The sequence below is a fragment of the Xenopus tropicalis genome, chromosome 2 (assembly GCF_000004195.4).
Source record: "Xenopus tropicalis strain Nigerian chromosome 2, UCB_Xtro_10.0, whole genome shotgun sequence".
Lineage (NCBI taxonomy): Eukaryota > Metazoa > Chordata > Amphibia > Anura > Pipidae > Xenopus > Xenopus tropicalis.
Window position 1 is genome coordinate 71,492,164 of NC_030678.2, and position 15,896 is coordinate 71,508,059.

General features: G+C 39.9%; 1 protein-coding gene across 1 annotated transcript; it reads left to right on the forward strand.

The window, feature by feature from the left end:
- Positions 1-272: 272 nt before the first annotated feature.
- Positions 273-14,550, forward strand: sypl2 (synaptophysin like 2). Its single transcript, NM_001006110.1, is given in 6 exon segments — positions 273-672; positions 759-827; positions 8,768-8,901; positions 10,650-10,848; positions 13,067-13,258; positions 13,903-14,550. Coding segments are annotated over 6 exon segments (765 nt in total). The 5' UTR covers positions 273-633; the 3' UTR covers positions 14,035-14,550.
- Positions 14,551-15,896: the final 1,346 nt, after the last annotated feature.

Sequence of the window (15,896 nt, forward strand, 5' to 3'; positions counted from 1 at the left end):
ATCTCCCTGTCTGGACTGATGGCTTCTTATGCCCTGTTTTGGGATGGGGTGTGTAAGTGAGGATCAGGTGTCCTTTGCATTCACGCTGTCCCTCTCTCTGTTAGGATTTTTTGATCAGAGAGTGCAGAGAGAGAGGGTGTGAGGAGGTGACAGTGGGAGACAGGAGGGAGGAGGCAAAAAGGGCAGAAAGCCAGGGGCTGAGTGAGTCTGGGGCACAGGAAAGAGTCCACATATAAGGAATCCAAATATACAACCACTTTGGCAGATTGCATGTAACTTAATTAAGTTGCGGAAATATCAGTAATCAAACTGATACAGATTTTTAGTCATATTTACAGAATATCCAGAAACAATATTGTGTCAGTGGTACAAATTTACAGAAAGCCTGTCTGCATAAAACAAATACTATATACATTTAATGAACTAGATTTATAGATTGTAAAGCTGTAAGAGAGAGGAAACGGTAGGTACAGAAAAAAGTAACAGGTTTACAGAAGCTGGTCATCAGGAGGAACAGACACACTCCCTTCACTTGGATACTTGAGCCCTTCTGTTCAGACGACTGAGTTCCAGCCACTTACCCTTGGACACCCTTAAATAAGGACCATGTCAACAGCAGTTTCCTCCTCAACGATGGACAGAGAGGGGGGCCTTGCAGGACTTGGCAAGAAGGTAGCAGGAAAGGGTTGATAATATGGAATCTGGTGTAGTTTTCAATATGAATCGGGCAAATACTGATCTCTCCTCCCTCCTATTAGAACCCACTGGCTGGTCTACGCTGGAGGAGGTTAGAGGAGCCATTGGGATTCATTAAGTTACTGGAATGGGTAAGCATAACATATTTTTTGTATTAAGTTTAGAATGTTATGTTGTATTACACCCATAATTGCTTATGCACGCCTTAACTCATAATACCTCTATATTTTTCTTGATGTGTGTAGATATTCACATAATGAAAACTGTCCTGTTTCAATAATTATAAAAACTGTTACCTACCTAAGTGTTTTCTAAGTATTGTACCTTTAAAGCTACCCCAATGTATAATCTCAATATAGCTCAATAATTTTATTCAAGCAGAAAGTGTGCAACCCAATCATTTTTACTAATAGCACAGTTTGTCATACAGCAACATACATCAGCCTTAAAAGATATATAGCTAATAGCTATTGAGCTAATATAGCTCAATAAACAAATCTTGAAGTTCCCACTCCAAATAGAATTCTTATTTCAAGTCTTCCCAAAAATATTGTACCTACATATAACAATAGATTATTTATCCAAAAGATTGCTCTCTGTTCCCCTCTGAAGACTTCAGTTGTATGCCACACACCCTGCCCCCCAAACCAACTGTTATAGCTCCGTACAGCCCTCACAAATAGCTGTTCTCACATTTCACTGCAGAGTAGGAATCTTTCCCAGTCAGTAACCTTTCCACCACTGCCATACTCCACATACCTGGAATCTCACAGCACTCAGTGTCTCAGTTTGCACTCTTACCTCCCTAAATACTAGAGATTTGTGGGCCTTAACAGTTCTAAAAGCCTCAAATAAGAGAAATCTCTGTTATTTATGCTGGCTCATATCTATGAGGTTTATAAGCCAAAAAAAAATTATATATATATATATATACACAACATGCTGTCATTAAATTTGTGCAGCAATAGTGGTTACAGTGGCAGTATAATCGCACCCCTCCCATCTATCCAGTTTTGCTCTTCCAATAACTTTCAGCACAGTTGCTGCCACTTTTAGTAAACTGAAAGTTTATGTACATTCATATTGATAAAACATTGATAGGAAAACCCTACCTCCCATATGAAAAAAAAAGTCAAGGGAGGAGTCAATTGTACTGTTTCTTTAAAGTAAAAGATTTGGCCAAATACCGAACCAAATCAAAATTTGTATATGCAAATTAGGATAAGGAAGGGTGTAAGAGCAAAGCGTGTGGTGAAAAAATTTCAGCTGTGTTTATGTGACAAAAAGTCATGTGATTTTAAGGATTTGGATTTAGTTTGGCCAGAGGCATGGATTCAGCTGAATCCAAATCCTGGTGAAAAAGGCAAATCTTGGCTGAATCCCATTGGGAAATGGGAAAATTCCCATTGGGATTCCAAAGCAGGGCCGCCATCAGGGGGGCACAGGGGGGACACTTGTCCCGGGCCCAAACGATCGTGGATTTGAAAGGGGCCCGGCTGTGATACAATTTTTAAGCATGGGCCCCCTTTAAAGAGTTACAGGCCCTTGGTTCATTTGTGGCCAGCAGGTTGACGTCAGCACGCATGGGGCGCAACCTAATAAAAGAGTAGCTGCAGCGGTGAAACGGGGGACCTAAGAAGAGACAGGGGATGCAGGCGAATGAAGCAGCTGGACGCAGCAGGCAGGCAGGCAGGGAGGGAGGCAGGCAGGCGAGCGGGAGGGGGAGGACACTGAGGGGAGCTGAAGGATGTTGGGGAGGACGCTGGGGGGAGCTGGAGGATGTTGGGGGGAGCTGGGTGATGTTGGGGAGAACGCTGGGGGGAGCTGGATGATGTTGGGGAGAACACTGGGGGGAGCTGAAGGATGTTGGGGGGAGCTGAGGGATGTTGGGGAGAACGCTGGCGGGAGCTGGAGGATGTTGGAGGGAGCTGGATAATGGTGGGGAGGACGCTGAGGGGAGCTGGAGGATGTTGGGGAGGACGCTGGGGGGAGCTGGAGGATGTTGGGGAGGACACTGAGGGGAGCTGGTTGATGTTGGGGAGGATGGTGAGGGGAGCTGAAGGATGTTGGGGAGGATGCTGAGTGGAGCTGAAGGATGTTGGGGAGGATGCTGAGTGGAGCTGAAGGATGTTGGGGAGGATGCTAGGGGGAGCTGAAGGATGCTGGGGTGGACGCTGGGGGGAATTGAAGGATGCTAGGGGGGAGCTGGAGGATGTAGGGGAGGACGCTGGGGGCAGCTGAAGGATGTTGGGGAGGATGCTACGGGGGAGCTGGTGGATGCTGGGAAGGATGTTAGGGGGGAGCTGGAGGATGCTCGGGAGGACACTGGGAGGGAGCTGGAGGATGCTGCAGTGGGGAGTGGCCCATTGTATGGGGACACTGGGGGTCCCTGCCCTGGCACCAATGCAAAACATAACCACCGCCTACCAATGTTTTAGGGGGGCCCTGGCTACCAATGTCTGTGTGTCCTTTGTACTGATGGGAGGGGTCATTGGGGGAGGGGCCATTGGGGGATGGGGCTTAGGAGGAGGAGGGGGGGGGGCCAGAAAATTTTGTTGTGAGGGGCCCCTGTGATTTCTGATGGTGGCCCTGTTCCAAAGTGCAGATGTACCACATTTTTATTATTAGTAACTAGATGCAAACCTTTGTACTGTAGGTGAGATAATAAATGGTTCCTAGTGTACTGGGTTCATTTTTAATTGGGTACAATATTACAGTTTTGATTGACTATGAATTGGGGTCAACTCTACTGGAGGGAGAAAGGTGACACAGCTGTAGAAATCTTTAAATTAGATATGAGGGGGTTGGGTGACGTAATAATTACAAGAAGGCAACTGTAGGAAAAGTACTTGGGGTTAGATCTGAGACAAGAGGTCTAATCTTATATGGTGTAGTTTCCTCTATTAAAGTGAACTACATGTAAAAGCAACCAAGTGTAATAATGCCCCCCAAAATGTATCAAATGCAGTTAAAAGTAAACTGAGAATGCCCAAAAATGGTAGGGCTATGGAATTGAGAAGCGCAAGTTAGGAAGTGCTGGTGGGCACAGGCCACAATGGGGCTCTATCTTTACTGCCTGACACAGCTCCTCCCTGCACTATATTTTTTATCTGGGGCAAGGTGCAGAGCGCAGTTAGACCATGGACAGAAGTGGTCTTTGAATGGATCTTAAGGAGTGTGCTTTTGTCCAGGGTCTAAAGAAATTACCCATACAGGAACTGTTTAGTGTAAAACTAAAACTGGGTAAAAAGATGAGCTGTGAAAAATAAAAAATATTTTCAATATAATTAGCCAGAAATGTAATCTATAAAAGCTGGAATGAATGGATGTCTTCCTGCTTTGCATCTCTTTAACCTGTTGGGTACTTGAAAGGGGGGGGCACTTGGGCCATAATTGTTCATTTTGCTTTTAAACCTTACCTACATGCTGTCAAGAATTCCTGATAAGCTTTTAACTAGCCCTAACTCAAGAATACAAGAAAAAACTGGGGGGGGGGGGGGTGCGGGGGACATTGCTGGTGGGGGCACCTGCAGGGCCCCTGGTGGGCCCTGCACCCCCCAGTCCGACCCTGAGAAGAAAATTTGGGGCAGACTATTTATATAGAGCCCCTTATGAACACAGTATCAGTATATTAGGCCATACCCCTTGTGTGCACTACTCAAAATTGCTGGGAAAAAAGGTTAAACTTGTTGGATTGTATTTTTTTCAAAAACAGCTACTATGATACAAACCAACAATCATTTTACTAAAAGCAGGGGTGTAACATTAGAGTAAACAGGCCCTGCAACTGCTGGGGGCCAGGAACTATGGGGGCCCCAAGTAGTTACAATATATGTTCATAAAAAAGTCTTGTTCACAAAGTTTGGGGCCCAATAACTAGCCATGCCACTGCTGAAAACTTCACGTAGGTGATAGCTCATATAATTTAGTAAATAGTAACATAGTAAGTTAGGTTGAAAAAAGACATACGTCCATCAAGTTCAACCATAATGCCTATATATAACCTGCCTAACTACTAGTTGATCCAGAGGAAGGCAAAAAAACCCATCTGAAGCCTCTCTAATTTGCCGCAGAGGGGAAAAAATTCCTTCCTGACTTCAAGATGGCAATCGGACCAGTCCCTGGATCAACTTGTACTAAGAGCTATCTCCCATAACCCTGTATTCGCTCACTTGCTAAAAAGCCATTCAGCCCCTTCTTAAAGCTATATAATGTATCAGCCAGTACGACTGGTTCAGGGGGCAATTCCACAACTTTACAGCTCTCACGGTAAAAAATCCTTTCCGAATATTTAAACAGAACCTCCCTTCTTCTAAATAAAGTGGGTGCCCTCGTGTCCGTTGGAAGGACCTACTGGTAAATAAAACATTAGAGAGGTTATTATATGATCCCCTTATATATTTATACATAGTTATCATGTCACCTTTTAAGCGCCTCTTCTCCAGTGTAAATAAACTCAACATGGCCAATCTTTCTTCATAACTAAGACTTTCCATACCCTTTACCAGCTTAGTTGCCCTTCTCTGGACCCTCTCTAACTCAATAATGTCCCGTTTGAGCACTGGAGACCAGAACTGGACAGCATATTCTAGATGGGGCCTTACCAGCGCTCTGTAAAGGAGAAGAATAACACCCTCCTCCCGTGAGTCAATGCCCCTTATAATAGATTCCAATATAAACAGCCGAAATTACTCTGTAATAAATGATTATAATAAATTATTAATAGTTCCATTAATTAATGTGCTAATTAATGATGAGGTCAGTGGAGTTTGCTTTAAGTTTTTAATTCATTAGTGGTCAGTGAAGTTAGCCCCTGTCAAGTTTCTCTGCATTGTCATTACTTGATACATAATTTACAGTTTCTAGGCAAGTCAGGGCAGTTTTTGCAAAAGTTACATAAATTCACAATTTGCAAAAGTTTTGTGAGATGGCTGGGCCCCTCTTTAGACAAAGATTTCACCAGACAACAGTCCCACCTCTCCCTAGTGACAGAAACAGACCCATGGATTACATGTGTCTGAAGTTGTCTTGGTCCTCAGAAGTTTTTTCCACTGCACAATGGTAATCTTATAGGCTGCCAAGTAGTGACGTGGTGGCCCACTGTACTCACAGAGAATTCTTACCTGCTACTGATTTCTGCATTTACGTGGTGAAGGAGGGGGTTGGTGATCCAGTTCTCCAGAGGTTGAAAGCCCAAGTTTACTTTGCTGTCAGTGCAGACTTCGATTTTTAATAATATTTTTAATGATCTATTTTTGACACAATAATTTATTTGGTAAGACGCTTCTTATGCAATGTCCTACAACTTTGGTAGGACTTTTCAAAAGGTGAACATCTCTTTTAAGTGTTTTATTAAAAATATTCACATGGCATTGGAAATGTCTTAGGGGACATATTTACAAAAATGTGAATTTTCTCCTCATCTAACTTTGCTAATGTTTACCTCACTTTGTCAGGTGTATTTTCACAACACATCTTACTGCACATGAACTACAAAACTGAAAATGTCTTGTGCTCTTTACTGGAGAAATTTCACCTCGTAAAATTTTAAGATTTGAATGTCCTCCAATGGAAAGAGAATTTTAATGAATGAAAATTTAATTTAACTTCTACTCTCCTTTTAATAAACTGGCAATGTTGTGGAAAATTTTGGGTAAAAATACTCAAAATTTTACGACTTTGCCAGGTCATTTAAAAAATAAATACAATAAATGTCAGTATCTGCAAAAGCTATCAAAGTACTTGAATAAAAATAGGCAGTCATCCAAAAGATAAAAGCATAATGTTACAGCTTCTTTATAAAGGTGACCATACACGGTAAGATGACCTCGCCGAATGAGCAGATCTTTTCCCGATATGCCCACCTAAAGGTGGGCATATTGCCTATGTATGGCCACCTTGAATGCTTGGTAGGACTGAATCCTAAATGCAGAGCAATTTTGCATGCTACTTCATAAAGATTTCTGCTCTTTGCAGAGATATGCAGCATAATTAATTACTGTCATGATTATAAGGAAAGGTTGTCAAAACTGTATTTATCTTCTCTGGAGTAGAAAGACTGAGGCTGTTCTTCAGGCAAATAGTGTCTCTTTACATTCTTAGATCATACTGTGTTTAGTGCAAGAATTTACCCCATAGGATTTTATCACAATCTGGAATAAAAAGGGATTTATTTGGAATTTTTATCATATGATGCATATAACATACACCAGCTAATCAGCTTATTTGGGTTTCAGTATCACTTATATTCATATGATACTCAAATCGACTTTTCTTCTCCAGACCTACCCTTGCTTTTAGCTTGTGTCGATTTCTGCATTCATGTCATCTCTTTGCCTAAAAATCAACATTAACAAAACTAAACTGGTAATCTTCCCACCTTCCAGTTCTGTTTGGCCCTCAAGTCAAATGATCGAATTAGGACCTATTGGAGTGAGGACCACATCAATGAGCCAAGGTGGTCCCTGATCCAATGGAAAAACCAAACCTGCCTGATGGATACCTGCCCAATTTTAGGCCAGATATTGGTCGGGTAGGCCCATTGGAGGGTACCCATACACAGGCAAATAAACTGCCATATCAGTCTGAAGGGCCTGAATCCCTGGACCACCAGGGCCACCAATCAGAAATCATGGGACCCCTCACAACAAAAATTTCTGGGCCCCCCTCCCACGCCTCCCCCTCCTCCAGTGGCTCCTACCCCATTGGCCCCTCCCATCTGAACAATGTACACACAGACATGAGCACTAAAATGTAAATGGAACACATTTGGCCAAAGTTATTAAGCCTGCCATTAATAACTAATAATAAGAGTTATTAAGCCTGTTATTAAGTTTTGGTATAGGTAAAGTGCTTTGCCACCCCTGCCCAGGGCCCCCTCACACACTGGTGGCTTCTTTGGCTCCTCTGGCAGCTTTTTCTGCTTCTCTGGCAGCGGCGGCGGCGTCTGGCTCCTCCTGCAAGATCCTGCCTGGATGATGCCTCTTCACTTCTGTCTCCATGCGACAGGAGACAGGGCCTTTTATAAGGTTACGCCCTGTGCATACTGGTGTCACACGTACGGGCGTGACCAACAGGCAATTCACAGGGCCCATAGATGATTAAAGAGGGCCGAGCTAGTCAAAAAGCTGTAGCATGGTCAGGCCCCCCTTAATAGTGAAAAATGTCCAGGCCCGGGGCAACTGTCCCCCCTGTGCCCCCCTGATGGCGGCCCTGATGACCACCTTTAGAGTAACAACATAACATCTAATTCGGCACTTATGAGGCAATGCCTCAATAACTGTAAACTGCTTCTTACCCTCTTATTTGTGTCTGTGAGTTACCCACCCACTTAGACTGTAAGCTGTATTACTCACGAGCCTCTCTACACTTCCCTCTTGAATGTAATTGTTTATAGCTTTCTATGTTCTATTATTTTAACATTCTCCTTTTGTACAAAGATTGTTACTGGTTTAGTAACTATATTCATACACATCAGCTGGTTGCATTTATTGGTCTGCTGTTTGAAAGCAAACATTTAATTGGGCAAACTTTGAATCTTTTATTACTTTACCTGAAAGATCTTTAAAGCGCTAAAGGTGGGAGCAATTTATCTTCTCATGTAGCATCTAGCATAACATAAGGCTAGTGTGACAAGATCTCTGACATCTTGTTGTGGCTATTTTGACAAAACAAAATTCCCTGGGACTGTCTCAGAGAAAAAATGAAGGATTCCTCATGGTTTAAGCACATGCTGACATAAATTGCCTCAGCACTTGAGTGTAATAATAAATGTGGATGTGTCCAAAACAAATGCATTTTTTTTAAAGCTGTGTAAAGGAGAATTTTCTAATGTATGTGTTGGCAATTTATGCATTTTGGTTTACAGAAGCAGTTACATTGTGACTAATGCAGTGATGACCAATAATACTGCACCAAGCAAAGATGCATGTTTGTTTGTAACATTATTATTGTTTGTTTTCTTTAAGCCTTCTTATTTAAAGCCCTTTATTATTTTGCTTGACATGACTTTAGATTTGCCAATCTAAAAATAATTATTTCCCGTTCTTACTCTTGTCATCCCCCATCTTAGCTGTTTGCTATATTTGCCTTTGGATGTTGTGGGTCATACAGTGGAGAGACAGCAGCAACTGTCATGTGCAAGACAGAGACGGACTCAGACACAGAAATAAAGCTCATCTCAGTTCCCTTTGCATACCCATTCAGGTAATTAAAAAGAAAATCTAAACGCTAGCAGGCTTAATAACCAGAAAACCAGCATCTTAGCTCAGTTACAAGAACATATATTCCTGTAACTGAGATAAATTACTTCGAGACTTTCCTGAATATTAGTAATGAACTGTAAACATTGCTGCGTAATTGTTTTGCCAATAACACATGCATAGTTCAGGTAGTATCTTTGAAAACCATTCCAGTAATGCATTAAATGTTACACGTTAATATTAAGTGATACATATTAAATATATAAAATGCAACTACAGGTATGGGATCTTTGTGTACTCTTAAGGGTAACTAAGCTACAATCGGATTGTTTTACCACCATTATGGATTCATAATGGTGGTAAAACAATCCTATTGCGTTTATTTAGTGTTTAAATGATTTTTAGCAGACTTAAGGTCAGTAGCGTAACAACTTAAAAGCTAACCAAAATATGATTGCTTAAGTAAGTTTTTTTAAAACCATAATACAGGTATAGGATCTGTTATCCGGAAACCCATTATTCAGAAAGCTCCAAATTACGGAAAGTCTTTCTCCCATAGACTCCATTTTAATAAATAATAATAATTCAGATTTTTAAAATTGATTTCCTTTTTCTCTGTAGTAACAAAACAGTACCTTTTATTTGGTCCCAACTAAGATATAATTAATCCTTATTGGAGGCAAAACAAACCTTTTGGGTTTAATTAATGTTTTATTGATTTTTTAGTATCAATAAGGTATGGAGATCCAAATTACGGAAAGATTATCCAGAATACCCTTGGTCCCGAGAATTCTCGATAATGGGTTCTATACAAGGGAATATATAAGGCACCTAGGCATTGCTAGCATTTTTTACATTGCTAAAATAATTTACCCATTTTGCAGTTATCAGTAATATTTTTCCTTTGTATCATAATATGGTGTTACTCGCACATTTTGCAGTTATGAGTATTTTTTTCCTCTTTTACAATAATATGGTATCCTTCTCCCAATCTTTGTTAATTTGTAAATTATCAAGATTAAGCTTCTAACAAGACTAAACCCTTAATATCAACCATTACTAATTATTCTAAAATTCTACCTACCTTTGTAATGTTGGCTATATACAGAGCCAAATAGTAGTTAAATCAGGGTCCAAGTAGCCAATCACTAGTCTGTGTGAGGGCTTCTACCAAAAAGACAGAAAGTTCAGTCCATTAGTGATTTACATTAGCAGTTGCAGGGACATTGGCCGCATTTTCCTAGAAATCCTAAATTCATTTCCACAAAAGTCTGGCAGTCCACGTGGGAAAAAGCTGCAGAAACTGACACTTTCATATTGCCACCCTGAAAACTCAAATTTTTCAAAAGAGACACCGTAAAAAATCTGCCATTGACTTCTACACAATCTCGGCAAGTTTTAACTGGCGAATTGTTGGATTCTAATTTTTAGCCACCTGGACACATAATAAATCTCAAAAAATGTGCAACTTTTTTTCCCTGTGACTTTTAATGCTAAAAAAACACAAAATACAACTGTTACTGAAAGGCCCTTGTAGTCAGAAAAGATTTTTTTTCCTCCGTGAGGCAAATTGGAGAGGCTTCAGATTTGACTATCACCTTCCTCTGAATTAAATAGTAGTTGGGCAGGTTCCTTTGCACAAAAGTTTATACGGTATTTGATTTTTCAGCCTAAATATATGTAATTCAGACTGGTTATCATAATCTCATTTTGTTTTTAGTCCTTATGTTACATTTTGCTTCTTATTTTTAGGCTGTATCGCCAGCGCTATGAGATGCCAGCTTGTGAAGATATAGAAAGGCGTATTCTCCACTTGACAGGGGATTTCTCAGCCCCCGCAGAGTTCTTTGTTACCATGGGAGTCTTTGCATTCCTATACTCTATGTTTGCACTGGTCGTCTATCTGCGCTTCCACGAAGAATACACCAAAATCCGCCGAGTGCCAATTGTGGTATGAAGCAAAAAAAATGAGAATAGAATGCTAGTGAGAGAGGAAAACATTATTGCATAATGATATAAAATATTGAAAATGTACTTTACCTTATTTGTTACTAGGCATACAAAGACATTTATGCACATATTCTAAAATATCTCAGGAGGTAATCATCTATACTTTTGACCTAAAGTTCAATTATATTAACTCTTTTCTAGGCATATAAAGACATTTATGCACATATTCTAAAATATCTCAGGAGGTAATCACCTACACTTTTGACCTAAAGTGCAATTATATTAACTTTTTTCTTTCAAAATGTCAAAATGACAATGGGATGAATTAACGCACACTATAAAATGAAACCTGGAAAGTTGTTTAACAGTTGAAATACACTGCATCTTTGGTCCACTTATCTGATTTTTATAGCATATAGCTGTAGGATGCAAAAGTAAAACCTTCTAAAATCTTCTGAAAATGAGTATTGTGCAAGAAACCATTCACTGGTTAAATTACACTGCAGTCTTTATAAATGTGACCAAGACATGATATAATCATTCTAATGTGAATGCTATAGTTTTGGATTTTCCAGTTAAAGAAAAGTAAATTAAACCATAAACAACTTAACAATAGAACAAAAACCGTAAGGCAACTCAAAAAACCAAACACAAGCAGAATCTCAGTGGAAACTTTTCACATTCAAAAGAATCCAGACTGATAAGTGTCTGGTGAAACTCAACACAGTGTTTAAACCTGCTGCAATAGAGTGAACACACGGAGGCATGCAGAGGGCCTAGGCTGAACTGTGACTGATACATAATTTGAAATAGATTATATTTTTCAAAAGAGATGACATATACATCAGTTGGTCAGAATGATACCTACTCATAAATAAATTACAGCTACATATTTAAAGGGGACCTGTCAAAATCTCAAAATTCTTTTCTATCATGTTAGTTGAGCAAAATAAACGTTACTTACACTATATAAATAATATAAATCTTGTTTCCTTCCGTCTTGGAATTACTCAATCACAGCAAGCAGGCAGGTGCCATTTTGTGGACACTGTTAGTAAGGCAAGCTTTGCATCACCCCAAAATCTTGTTGGAGGACCAGATGCCCATGCCCATGCACTGGCTACATAATTAGGTGATAAGGAGGAAGGGGAAAAGTGAGAAGTGCAGTGACAACTAGGAAGTGCTGAATAGAAAGCTAAAGGTATTGTCTGCCCCACCTCTATGCCTAAGGCATAGAGGCGGGGCAGGCAATATATGATTGACAGCTGGGATTTTTAAATGCCTTTATAATAGGTATGGATGTGTTATTAAGAAAAAGTAATTTGTGTTTCATGTTTAACTTGAAAAGGACTTTTATTATTCAGTTTTTTATGTCTAGGTGACAGGTCCCCTTTAACACTGACCTATAAAAGTTTCTTAAAGGAGCAGTTCAGTGTAAAAATGAAACTCGGTAAAATACATAGACTGCGCAAAATAAAAAATATTTGTAATATAGTTAGTTAGCCAAAAATGTAATCTATAAGGGCTGAAGCAGGCAGATGTCTAACATAATGGCCAGAACACTGTTTCCTCCTTTACAGCTCTCTAAGATGTTAGCAGTCAGTAACCAATCAGTGACTTGAGTGGGGGCCATATGGGACATAACTGATCAGTTAGTTTGCATTTGAATCTGACCTGCGTGCTCACAAACTAACAGTTATGTCTCATGTGCCCCCCCTTAAAGTCACTGACTAACTAAGAGGTTAGAGAGTTGGAAGCAGGAAGTATAGTTCTGGCTATTATGTCCACTCCAGCCTTAATCAACATGTGTGCTCACAAACTAACAGTTATGTCCCATGTGCCCCCCCCTAAAGTCACTGACTAACTAAGAGGTTAGAGAGTTGGAAGCAGGAAGTATAGTTCTGGCTATTATGTCCACTCCAGCCTTAATCAACATGTGTGCTCACAAACTAACAGTTATGTCCCATGTGCCCCCCACTAAAGTCACTGACTAACTAAGAGGTTAGAGAGTTGGAAGCAGGAAGTATAGTTCTGGCTATTATTGTCCACTCCAGCCTTAATCGATTACATTTTTGCCCAACTAACTATATTGTATTGCAAATATTTTTAATTTTGTGCATTCTATCCATTTTACCCAGTTTCATTTTTACACTGAACTGTTCCTTTAAGGATTTCTAGAGAATTATGCAATCTTTAAAGCTCCAATTTCTTTCCTTCAGGATTTGTGCGTGACTGGTGCCTTTGCCTTTTTGTGGCTTGTGGCAGCTTCAGCTTGGGGGAAAGGACTGATGGATGTGAAGGTGGCCACTCAACCTTCCAACCTTGTCTCTTCAATGCCTCTGTGCCAAATGGAAAAAGCAACATGCAATGCTGGCTCTCAACCATATTTTGCACTTGCTAACATTTCTGTGGTAAGACTTGTCATTGATAAAACAGTGCAAGCAAAACAAACACCTTCCTGAAGCTCTGCTTGTTTCCATGTCATTAAAGTTTTTACAAAGTGTTCATGGTTAATGAAGGCAAATCCATTAAAATACCTTAGACCCCTTCCAGATACCTGAACAACAACCCAGTGGACCTCCCAGTTCTGCCCCATTTCAGTAGCTGAAAATAAACATTGAATATAACAGCGTTAAACAGAGTTAAAGGCCACCATCTTGGATCACTTGATGTTATTTTCCCAGTGATCAGAGGCCAGAATCACGCACAGTCAAAATTAGCACCAGATAAGCTTCAACTGTGCATGATCCTGGCCTCCATAAAGCTAGAAAAATGTTGTCAAGTAGCACAATATCATGACCACTAACTTCATGGCGCTACATTGTGTTACATTTACAGCTAAAAGTCCACTATTGGGGGCCACGGTTGGGGGGGTGACTTTAATTTTCCTTTAACTACAAAATGGTCAAGCATCCTAAACCTCTCCTAATTCTGTCTTGGTCTCTTGAGCAATAAGTGATTTGATTAAAAGTAAACAGAAGAATATTTAATTATTTTGCAAATCCATACCCCAAATCATTGTCTAAATATTATTATTGCTATTTCTCTTTTACAGCTCTTTGGCTTTCTGAATTTCCTTATCTGGGCTGCCAATGTATGGTTTGTGTTTAAAGAGACCACATTGAGTAATAAACCTGCCTCCAAAGAGGAATCTGCAGAGCGTGGAGAGGTTGAAGACCACCAGTGATACCTGGCAAACAAATTCCTGGGTTTCCAACATCAACTCTTCCTCCTGAAATTCTAGAAATGAGCCCTCTCCTTTACCAGGCTTCAAATTATCATTATGATCTTTTATTTTTTGCCCTAACACTGTCCACTCTTTCAGTGAATATGAGTAATATTCCAAAAACATACCAGTATACAGAGGTGCTTATTAAAACTGCTTAATGTAGGGTTTATTTGAATCATATTTAATACAGCCCAGCATATAGCGTATTTTATGTACGAGTAACCCAATTTGTACCTAACCATAGACACAAATAAAAAAGCAGGGTTGAGCTTTTTATAATGCTGTTTATAACAGTATTTATTTTTAAATATGTGCCCTACTGTATAGGACAGTACTGATCCATAATATCCTTTCTTTTGGAATTGCCTCCTGTCCTGTAACCTTAATAACCTTTCTCACCTGTCCACAGTAAGATGACCCATCTATCTCCAGTGTCTCTGGTGCTATTTATTAAATAAAAATAAATACTCTACATGCAGTATGATTTTATTTGCATCAGCTAGTACTCTCACTACATGTTGCTATGCAATATACAAGTGGATTAACCCTTAAAGGGGCTGTATACACCCCTTTTCAACATTAGCTGAATGAAGCTTGTGCTGAACATACTTTTGTTTTTTATTAAGTAATATCTATGGTTTCTGTTAATGAAAATATGGATTTTTTTAAAATTAAAATAATATGCAGAATGTAATTTTGACACAACTCATATGGGAAGCCATGATAAGGCCTTTTAAGTGATATTGACACAAAAAAAGTACTCTTCAAAATGTACATTAAAAGTTACCTATAGGTTGTATTGATCATTTTTCACTGAATGGTTGGCTTTCGTAAGTAATTAATACGTGAAGTCCCTAAACCTGACTGTTTTGCCAACCTGTTTATCCCTTCTCAGCCTGTCAGTTATAGCTTCTAATGCTAACGGACTCCTGCTGCACAAATATGGCAGCCCCCTTAGAGGAACATGGGGAATCAGATAGGTAACATAGTGGCATTGGGCAAATACTTTTAAGGCAAAATGATAAATATCATGCAAATACAGTGTTATAATAGATGTAAAACATTATTTCATCTCTGGTGTCAGTTCTCTTTAAGGACTTCTCTCATAGATGAGAGAAGAATTCTAGTAGCAGTATTTAATACAGACTGTAGTGGGAACAGGTGAGAGTCAGGGACGACAGTTAGTATCAAGTTGCAGTAGTCAAGAGGGAATAGGATGGGAGCATGCATGAGCATTTTGGCTGTTGCATGTGAAAGAAAATGTTGACAATATTGTGTAAGACAATGTGACAGGTTTTGACAGTATTGTTAATATTGTTAAAGTGAAACTTTTGTATAGGCCAGTTTGATTGTAGATACGTTTATTCATGTGAATGAGAGTATACAGACAGTCGTGAGAGAGCTGTCTCCAAAACAATACTCTAAATATTTAGCACACAAGCTCACACATATATACGGTTAAAGTCATACAGGACTCATCTTTAAAAGTAGACAAAAGGTGGAGGAGCCCAGTGGCCAACCAACAAGGCTCCTCAGTTACGCAAACACAATGGGTGGAGGGGCCTAAGTACATTTGAGGCCCCTCTTTCAGACTCAAACTTTTTAACAGAAAAACAACTTAAAGGAGAAAGAAAGGTAAAAATTAAGAAAGCTTTATCAGAAAGGTCTATGTAAATACAGCCATAAGCACTCTGCACTGACTTCTCTGTCAAAAGATTTCTCTATGTCTGTAATTCCTGTGCCACAAACACGCAGCTCTCTGCTCTCTCCTGCTCCCCCCTCCCTCAAGAATGCTAAGAACTCACTCCCCTTGCCCTTAG